Source organism: Diospyros lotus, chromosome 3 (genome assembly GCF_014633365.1).
Source record: "Diospyros lotus cultivar Yz01 chromosome 3, ASM1463336v1, whole genome shotgun sequence".
Classification (NCBI taxonomy): Eukaryota; Viridiplantae; Streptophyta; class Magnoliopsida; order Ericales; family Ebenaceae; genus Diospyros; species Diospyros lotus.
In genome coordinates this window covers 30,311,234-30,320,789 of record NC_068340.1, presented here as the reverse complement: position 1 = coordinate 30,320,789, position 9,556 = coordinate 30,311,234, and the positions used below count along the sequence as shown (strand labels likewise).

General features: G+C 40.5%; 2 protein-coding genes across 3 annotated transcripts; one reads left to right on the top strand and one right to left on the bottom strand.

Moving 5' to 3' along the window:
* Positions 1-3,575: 3,575 nt before the first annotated feature.
* On the bottom strand, positions 3,576-5,930 carry LOC127797678 (probable protein phosphatase 2C 24). The gene is made up of 4 exons (XM_052330779.1): positions 4,745-5,930; positions 4,331-4,654; positions 4,136-4,241; positions 3,576-4,058 (listed from the first exon to the last, which is right to left on the bottom strand). The coding sequence occupies exons 1-4, from the start codon at positions 5,204-5,206 to the stop codon at positions 3,751-3,753; spliced, it is 1,200 nt and encodes a 399-aa protein (XP_052186739.1). The 5' UTR covers positions 5,207-5,930; the 3' UTR covers positions 3,576-3,750.
* Positions 5,931-6,313: 383 nt separating this feature from the next.
* Positions 6,314-9,556, top strand: LOC127797680 (uncharacterized). 2 transcript variants are annotated; one of them, XR_008022263.1, is made up of 3 exons: positions 6,314-8,520; positions 8,616-9,015; positions 9,088-9,556. XR_008022263.1 is itself a non-coding variant. In XM_052330782.1 (3 exons), exons 2-3 carry the CDS (start codon positions 8,818-8,820, stop codon positions 9,328-9,330), a joined length of 441 nt encoding a protein of 146 aa, XP_052186742.1. In that variant the 5' UTR covers positions 6,314-7,601; positions 8,616-8,817; the 3' UTR covers positions 9,331-9,556. The 2 variants fall into 2 exon arrangements, 1 of the variants encoding a protein (XP_052186742.1); XM_052330782.1 differs by having other exon boundaries at positions 6,314-7,601.

The following is a 9,556-nucleotide window of genomic DNA, read 5'->3' as shown; positions in this document are numbered from 1 at the left end:
CTATGAATTTTACTTGAGCATTGAATTATGTACTCGAAACCTGGTTTGTGTTTTTTCTTTTCTTTTTTTTTTTTTTATTTTGGCTAAGAGGAGTTTGTAGCAAGAAGTTACTTGTGCATCCCCATAATACCCTATCATCTAATTGCTCAAGAATGAGGGGAAAAAAATCGAGTTGGTTCTCAAAATGGGATGCTGTCAAGAATTTTTAATTTACCATAGAATAGAAGTGTCTGTTCTTTTTGTTGTTTGCGGATTGTTTTCTGTTTTTAGTTTTTTAAAATACTAAAAACATGTTCTCTTCGTTGTTTTTAAAAATATATTTTCGAAAATAAGAAATTTTTTTGTAAAGAAAATTAAAAAAAAAATTATTTTGACTGTTTTCAACCAAAACACAGTCAAAAAACCAAAACGTGAAAAACGGTTGTTGCCTCTTCTCTCTTCTTTGCTTCCTCTCTCTCTTCTTTCTTGGCCGGCGACACACCTGCCACGGCCTGCTTTTCCTTTTATCTTCCAAATCGGAGTCATTTCTCTCCCTCCCCCCCCTCCCTTTGTTGGCCGGCGACACGCTTACTATGACCATCACTGCCACGAGCCCTCATCGTTGCGACCAACAACTCAGATCTGCCTTGCCTTCATCGTTTCAGCAACTTCGCCACGCCACGTTGCGCCTTCGCTTATGCTTATGCCCATCGTTTTAGCAATCCAGATCTGCTTTGCCTCGCCTTCGTCATTTCAACAACTCCATCGTGGCTTCACACCTTTGCCTATGCCTATTCCTAGGGGTGGAGGCAGGAAATTTTTTCAGTGGGCAAAATTTATTAAAGAAAAAAATAATAAATAATATAAATATACTAAAAATTAACATAATTTATTTAATTTCTCCTTATCAACATCTTTTACAATCAAGGGAGATTTTCATTTTAAAAATCTCTCCATGACTATTTCAAATTTAATATAACAAATGATAATTAGATAATGTACAAATTCATAAATTTATAAATTATGCTATTGATCCAACAATCAAAATATCAAATTATGTTCAATTGATCAAACAATCAAAATATCAAATTATGTGTGTCTATACAATTGATTCAACAATCAAAATATTAAATTATGTGTGCCTGTGCAATTGGCTTAACAATCAAAATATCAAATTATGTGCCTTGTGCAATTGCTCCAACAATCAAAATATCAAATTATGTGCACCTATGCAATTAATAAACTTATTTATCAATCTTAACATCACATTAACAAACTTATTTTTGAGAAATCTAACATCAATTAACCCAACATCAATTAACAAAATTCAAATTCATTTAATTAATTTTAAAATTAAAAAAAAAATTAGAACAAAAATTAGTGAAGCAGAAGTTTATTAGTGTGTTGCTCACTAATTATGTGAAGTAGGGTCGAGACGGAGAGTCGAAAAGGTAGTCAGGCAGGCGGAAGCGAGCGACGGAAGGGCAGTGAGCCGGCGATGGAGCAAGGCTGTGAGAAAGTCGAGAGAGCTCAGAGAGGCAGCAACAAGCGAGAACGAGATTGCGAGAGATCGAGGTCCGAAAGAAAAGCTGGCGGTTGGCGAGGGCAAGTGACGAGAGCAAGGCCAAGGCGATGCTATCGAGCGACGGAGTCACCGAGCCAGACAGAGGCAAGAGCGAAGGGCATGGGGGTGGGCGCTTGAGCGAAAGAGGAAATGAGGGTGAAAGGGTTTGCAGATTTTGTGGTAGGCCTCAAAATTAATGGCGGGCCAAGGCCCAGTGTGAGACATGGCCCACACTGGGCCTATGCTGGCTCCGCCCCTGCCTATGCTCGTCGTTTCAGCAACCCAGATTCGTCTTCCGCCGTTCGCCTATCCCATCGATCATTTCCTCCTATGGCTCTTCCTTTTTAGGTTGAAGCCCTTGTACTTGTTGGAAAATTATGTATGGTTTGTATTTTTGTATGGTTAAATTTGGATTTGGACCTGTGTATCTGTTATGTGAGGAAATATGTATAATTTTGTATTTTTATTTCTAGTTTGGTGATTATTGGTAGAATAGATGAGATTCTTATTGGTGGTTATTTTGAGTGGTTAGCTTATTCTAATTTGTGAATTATTTGGAGGAAATATTTAAGTTGCGTTCTCTTTGCTGTTTTCAAATTATTTTTAATTTTTGATTTTCTAAAATAATAAAAATGCGTTCTCCTTATTGTTTTTAAAAATGTATTTTTGAAAACAAAAAAAAAAAATTATAAAGAAAACTCAAAACAACAAAAAGTTGTTTTGAGTGTTTTTATTTAAAACAAATTCTAAACTCAAAACACATTTATTTATTTATTTATTTATATTTTATTATTATAATGAGAAAAATATTACAAAATTCATTAATTTTAGAATGTATATATATATTTAATAATATATTAACATTAAATATTTCTAATTTACTAAATAATCAAATTGATTGAATAAAATATCATTAAAAACTTATTTTTAAAATTTTAAAGAGAACACGTTTTCTAGTTTTCTATTTTGAGAAATAGTTTCTTAAAATAACAAAGAGAACACGTTTTTAATTTTTTAAAAACAGACTATCAAAATAGAAAACTGAAAATGAATTCAAAACTCAAAATTAAAAATTGAAAAGTAAAGAGAACGTAGTTTTATATTCTCTTTTAAGTTTTTGACAATACTTTCACTCAATTATTTTATGTGGCAACCCGCTATTTTTGAAGTTCATGTTCTTGGATTGTTGTAAGACAAGTTTTGAGATTAATTCTCGTTATATTACGTAGTGTATTTGAAAGGAAATAAATAGGATAGACTTTAATGGGAGCTAATCTAATTGAATGAAAAGAAATATGTTTGCCTTTGAATTGGGCTGGTATCCCATGTCCCATTAGTGTTACATTTTTTTTGCTATTAGTTTTGTTCATCAGGTTTATCTTTAATTTATATATATATATATATATATATTTTATCAAAGTTAATTTATTTCTTGTTTTTATTTTTTTTATAATGAGAAAAAAATATTACAAATTCACCAACTTCAAAAAATATATATATATTATTTAATAATATATTAGGATTAAACTATTTTAATTTAATAAATAATTAAATTCATTAAATAAAATATTATAAAATAATTTTTCTCAAAATTCAAAATGAAAGTGTTTTTCAATTTTTTTTTGTTTTGTAAAATAATTTTTCAGAACGATAAAAAAAATGAGTTTTCAATAATCTCAAAACATATCCAATATAAAAAATTAAAAATAAATTTAAAACTCAAAATTAAAACACAAAAAAAACATAACGTTTTGATTGATTAACTTCCACGTTTATGTATTAGTTTAGATATTAGTTTAGATAATGGATGTATAGATAGCCCACCCACCGATATATTTTAGAAGTTGAATGGACAGATTCAGCCGATTTATCACTGTCCAATTTTATTGTTAAGACTTTTTTTTACGGTCTCAATTTTAACGTTCATTTTTATTTGCTTTATTTATGTTTTTATAGTAATGATAAGTTTTTTTTTAATTAATTAAAACATCATACAACTTTGAATTATAAAAACAGTCAGAAAATAAAAAAGTGAAAAAACAAACAAAAAGCAATTATTGAAAAAATCCCTTTTATTCCGTTTGCATTTCCGTGTTACGGTCCGGCGTTGCCCATTCGTTGCTCAAAACATCACCAGTAAGACAAAAGTAGAAAGTAATGCCATGTGGCCACTAATATCCCAACAGACTCCTATCCTTAGAGTCAAGCTACGTGTGTCTCCTCAGATCTACAACGACCACGCTCACGTTGTCAGTACTGCGCCTCGCCAGCGCCAACATCGTCAACGTCGCCGACGCGTCCGAGCACCCCTTGTCCGCGTTTTCTCCGCCGCCCTCGCCCTCCGGCGATCGCGCCTGCCGCCTGAGGCACATCCGCGCCACGCCGCAAGCAGTGTTGTTGGACACCACATCCCATAGACCATCGCTCGCCAGTATCAGGCACTCGTCGTGCGCCGTCCGATTAGTCAAGGTCACTTCCGGCTCGCAGCTCACGTAAGGCTTCAGATAGTTATCACCTGAAAAGAAAGGTGCATGTTAGCTTATGAAAGGAGTCGAACTACAATGCACCGGGTGTTGGTGAGTCCGTTCTTACCGATGGCTCTTGACATGGCGAGCACACCAAGAACTCGCGGGCCTTCCCAGTATATCACTCTCCCTCCGGCGGCTTCGATCCGGTTCAGTTCGTCCGGACGATCCGGCTGTAAATCCAAGCGAAGGAAAATTCGATCAGTACAGACACAAAGAATCAGGATCTTCGATCAATGACTGGATTACAGGGGGAACTGACTTTGTGATCCGCTGAGAGGGGAACGGCCTTGCCTCCACGGCATAGAATGGCTCTAGAATCGCCGCAGTTGGCGACGACAATCTTATCCGGAGTCACGATTGCGACAACCGCCGTTGATCCGACGGCGTCGCACTCCGGCGATTGGAGCTCGCAGCGGCAATTGGCCCTAACCGTCGTTCCATTCCAAGCAATATTTGCCTCCTTGTCCATGCGATGGAAGCTCCGCTCCATGGCAGTCTTCCAGTCGGTCCCAGCACTCGCGTCGTCGTTCTCCAGCTCTTCCTTTACCAGTTCGTGTAACCGATCTCTGCACTTCATCGCCACCTACAGGGAATTCAAAGGTAGTAATTTCAATTCAAAACCTAGACACGCTATGCATAACGGAAGAACTGTACACTTGTGTATATTACGCACATGAGAGCAGCCATGGCCATCGTAAACGGCGAAATAATGGAATTCCGCCTCGGTTTCATTTTCTCTTCGGCAAAACGACGGGTGGATAGCCACCGCGTCTTCCATGTCCCTCCGCCGACCACAAATCGATGCCGCGCCGAACTTCGGAGGCGAAATTATCAAACCTGGAGTCAATAATAAATCGCTAGACGGATCGGAAATCGTGACCTCTTCCGTTTCCGGATCCAGAACACGCTCACCTCTGTCCGAACCACTGCTCCAGATGGCGTCATCTTCCCCTCGCGTAGGCAGGTCGAGATTCTGCCCCTTGAGTCCGTTCTCAGACTCACACGTAGCCATCGCAGCAACAAACTTGAACCGGCGTATCTCCATCCTCCGATGCCTCGCCGCTCGTGAGCCCGGTCTGCAAGGCTCCGACGTCTTGCTGCTCTTACTCACCACCTCGCCGCCGATGTCCGCCATCGCCAATCCGCTCCACCCGTCCAGGTAAGCCTACAACACACACACTCTCTCTCTCTCTTAACTACAATCTATAACGTCACCTCATATGCATAATATATTTATGCCGAAACCGCATATATATATGTATGATGAATCTATCTCTCCACAACAGACCCCTACAAGGAGCTAGCGATTAGCAAACCAAAAATGAAAATTCTCAATCGGGGTGGGGGAAAGGAAATCGCGGGGAAAAATGAAAATGGGGGAAACAACAAGATATAATAAGTGCTCTACTAAAACTAAATTAAAGCGAGCCCCAGCTCCATGCAAAAAAAAAAAAACGAGTTAACCCTGAGCATGAGAGCTACGATTACATCCTGGCCGTCCAAGTGTCAGGTAAGAGGCTCCACCCGGCGGTCCAAGTCCAACGCGTGGGTAACTCATACTTGTACGTGGCTCAATAAGCGGGGAACACAGGGATGTTCCGCTTTCGTGACACGCCTGTGCTCCTTAAACGACGTCGCACCGTCTCCTCTCTCTCTCTCTCTTCCTGTTTCGAGGTCATCGCGGAAGTACGAATTTCCTCTCAGCCATCTTAAGATTACGATCCCAACTTTATTCTCCCCCTCTCTCTCATGACTCATTCCTATCTAAATTACTATTTTCCTAACTAGAATTTTCTTTTTATATATTTGTTAATGAATATTTTATTTCTATAAAAATGCCATTGCCATGGGTACAACAGAACTTCTTCTGGTTTTTGTATTTCGACCTTCCAACGGGCGGGCTTACGTTCAATAACGGAGGCCAAGGGCGGGCCCCAGACTCCGCTTCCCTTACGTGTCATCCAAAACTTAGTTCAACTTTCTGTGGGTTGGGAAAATATTTAATTTTAATATATAATAATGGTAACACTACCTAATCATCTTATTCAAATCACATCATAATTAAATAATAATATTTTTTTATGTAAATATATGTAATAGTTAGTAGTGTTCAATAAATTATATTTTTTTATGTAAATATAATCATTAAAATACTCTAAATTCAATCGTTAAATTACAATATATATTTATTAAAGTCCACAATAACAAAACTCAGAAAGGGAAGAGGGGGTGGGTGCTGAAGTTTAATTAACATTTTAACATATTTATTTAACAAATGTAATTTATGAATTTTAATAAATAATTATTATAAGCTTTATTAGTTAAAAGGAAAAAAAAAAAAAGGGGAGGGCGGCACGTGGTGGACTCCGCAAATTGATAATCATAGCATGAGTTAGAGATGCAAACGTATAGGTCGAAAGTGGAAGGAAAATCGTAGCGTAATTAAATAGAAGAACAAATATATACTAATGTGCAGACTGTTAACGTCATGATTAATTTTAGTGTATGTTAATTATGTTGCATTATAAAATTATATCTATGATACTGGATCGATCATTGAGGTCTGTCTCAAAGCAAGTACATCCCCGGGAGAACTCCGACACTCAAGTCAATAGAAGAAAAATACCCGAAATGGAAAGTCACACAGTAGTCAGATGATCCATACCTGTAGAAGTTGACCTCTATTTAAATATGGCGTAGAGCATACTCTGAAAAGAGAATATAACCTCTGAACAAGACGTTGGAGAGAATCTAGGTTGACCGATTCAGCCTCGTTCAAAATCAAATGTGGGATGAAGATTTAGATGACACGTGACACTTCATGAGACAAGCACGTGGTGGCACTAGGTTGATAGTCTCCGAGGGTAATATATTTTACCCTTAGTAAAATATCCCCTCACCATTTGTCCCCCAACTTCTTGAGCTGTGAGAGTGAGGAGCTCGGGCAACTAGAGGAATAGTCCTTTAAGCTTTTTCGCTTTCCTGTAAAAAGAGTTTTGTAAAAAATAAATAGAATTAAAATATCTCAATTATTGGTTCGCTTTCCATCTCAAAGTCCCATCACTCTTCTCATGGCCTTCCAAGGACTATAAAAAAGAGATGTGGGCATGGTCCCTTCCTCCTAAGAATTATTGGAGTGAGAGCATTCTTGGAGTGGAGTAAAAAGGTATGAAGCCTCTCCCCCTCTCTTTTTCTTTTTCTTTTTATTTTATTTTTTATTTCTATTTTTTTATTTGCGCGTGGCTGAGACCAGCGGTCTTGGCCTCGCTGGTGGAGGCCGCAGCCTGAGGGCCACGGTGGCCTCGGCCACTCTGGCCGAGGCCGCGCGGCGCTGCATGCGGGGGTCCTGCTGCCCCCTTTTTTTTTTTTTTTGCCTGCCTCTCTAATTTATTTTTTTTTTTGGCAGGTTTCCCACAAGGCACGAGAGACTCCGAGCGGCGCTTTCAAGTTCAATAGGGAACGGACCGGCTCCCTCATAAGGGTTCTCCCGTGCATTTCCCTTTCATCTTTGGAATTCTTCTTATCCATCGGTATTCCTTTGCCTCCCTTCTCTTATTTTTCTGTGATTTTTCATCCTCTCTTCCGCATGTCACGTTGTTTTAATAAGTCGATCCCCACGACCTCCTCTAGTAACTCAGATGGGAATAACTCAGACTCTTTTAGCTCATCTTCCCAGTCTAGTATGCAAATAGGAGACGTTGGGACCTCCCGGCCCCATCCTGATGCGTCCTCTTTTGATAACGATACTGACCTAGAGTTAGAGCTCCATCATAGTGGTCTCCCTAATGACCTAACCCCTGCTTATTCTTCCTTGTCCGAGGATGAGATCTCCGGACTCCCCCGAAAATATCATCTCCCCATCACGGGCTACTGGTACTCTGCACCTTCCAACCTTAGAGCCCATCAATCCCCTCCTGGGGGTTTAACCATCTATGAAGTCTCTCTTGAAGCCGGGTGTCGGTTCCCTTTTGAAGGCACCATAGCTAAGATCTTTCGCCTTGTAGGGTTATCTCCTTCTCAGCTAGTGCCCAACGGGTTAAGGAACTTAGTCTCTTTCGTTATATGTTGTCGGGGGAGAGATATTGTCCCTAAAGCTGAGTTCTTCTTAAAATTATTTCGCCTTGTATGCGTTGATAAGTCCAAATTTCATTACTCCTTCATGGCATACCCTGGTTGTAAGTTCCTCGTATACACCCCGTCCTCTTTGAAAGGTTAGAAAAATCGATATTTTTTCATGGGATCTTCCTCCGTTACCATGGGTGTGCCTACCTCCTGGCGTCGGCCTCACTGTACAAATTTTTCACGTGAAATGTCCCCTTTAGAGAAGAGGGATGCTGAGCTTTTGATGAGTTTGGAGCACGTCAGTACCGCCAGATTGATTAACGAACAAACTCTGCTTCTCGGGGGGGCTGTGCCGATACCCCTGCCCAGCAGCCGACATTCCCTTAGGTTGATTTTTCCAATTCTCTCTTTCCGCTTCATGTCTTCAATTTAAGTGTGCTTCTTTATCCTGACACTTGATCTTATTTTGTCATACTTTGTAGCCACGATGATTGACGATGCGGAGCTATAGGGGCCGATAAACAGGCCGCTGAAGAGGCCAAACGGGCTCGGAAGAATGCTAAGCGACATACCAAAGACTCTCGGCTCCCACCTCGGCACAAAAAATCGAAGGCCACTGGGTCTTGTTCTTCTTTGCCCCGAGCTGAGGTAGGGGGCTCCCAAAGCATCGAGCCTCTTTCTAACATGATCGAGGGGGAGGCGTTCATTCCCGCCCGGACTCTTCACCGACCAGACTGGAACGTTCATGAGTCAGACCATAGCAACGAGACTTGGGTGGCGACTCAGCTTATTCAGGGTCTATCAACTCAGGCGGACCTGGAAGGGGTCGCGGATCTGACTTCAGAGACCTTGGGGTCGTGCTATTGTCGGGGCTTGGTTCAAGTTAGTCTCTTGGTCCTTTATCATGGAGAACTTTTGGCTCCTCATATTCTAATTTTTGCTATTTGCATATAGAGTATTGTCGCTCAAAACGAGCTCCAAAGGCGAATGGCAAGGAACTCACGAAAAATACTTGAGTTGGATAATGCCCTTGCTGAGTGCCATAAGACCATCGAGCAGCGGGATGAGAATCTAAGGGCTCAACATCAACGATCCGCGGAGCTGGAGGAGCCCCTCCAAAACCTTGAGATTAATCGCCATGCAACGGAGGGAGAGTTGGGGCGGTTTAAACAGCGCAACAACGCGTTCAGGAGCTAGAGGAGAGATATGCAGACCCCACCCAACTCCCCGAGGTGAAAGGGTTTATTAAACGGGAGTTGTAGGGTGTCTCGAAGAAAGGCTTCATTCGGAGCAAGGAGGAAGTGCAAAAAGCCTTCCCCGACTTCGATTTCTCCCCCGTCAGACCTATGGAGGACGTGATCGCAGAGCTCAACCGAGCATTATCCTCCCGAGCCTTCGCCATTGAATCTGAAGAGTCCGAAGA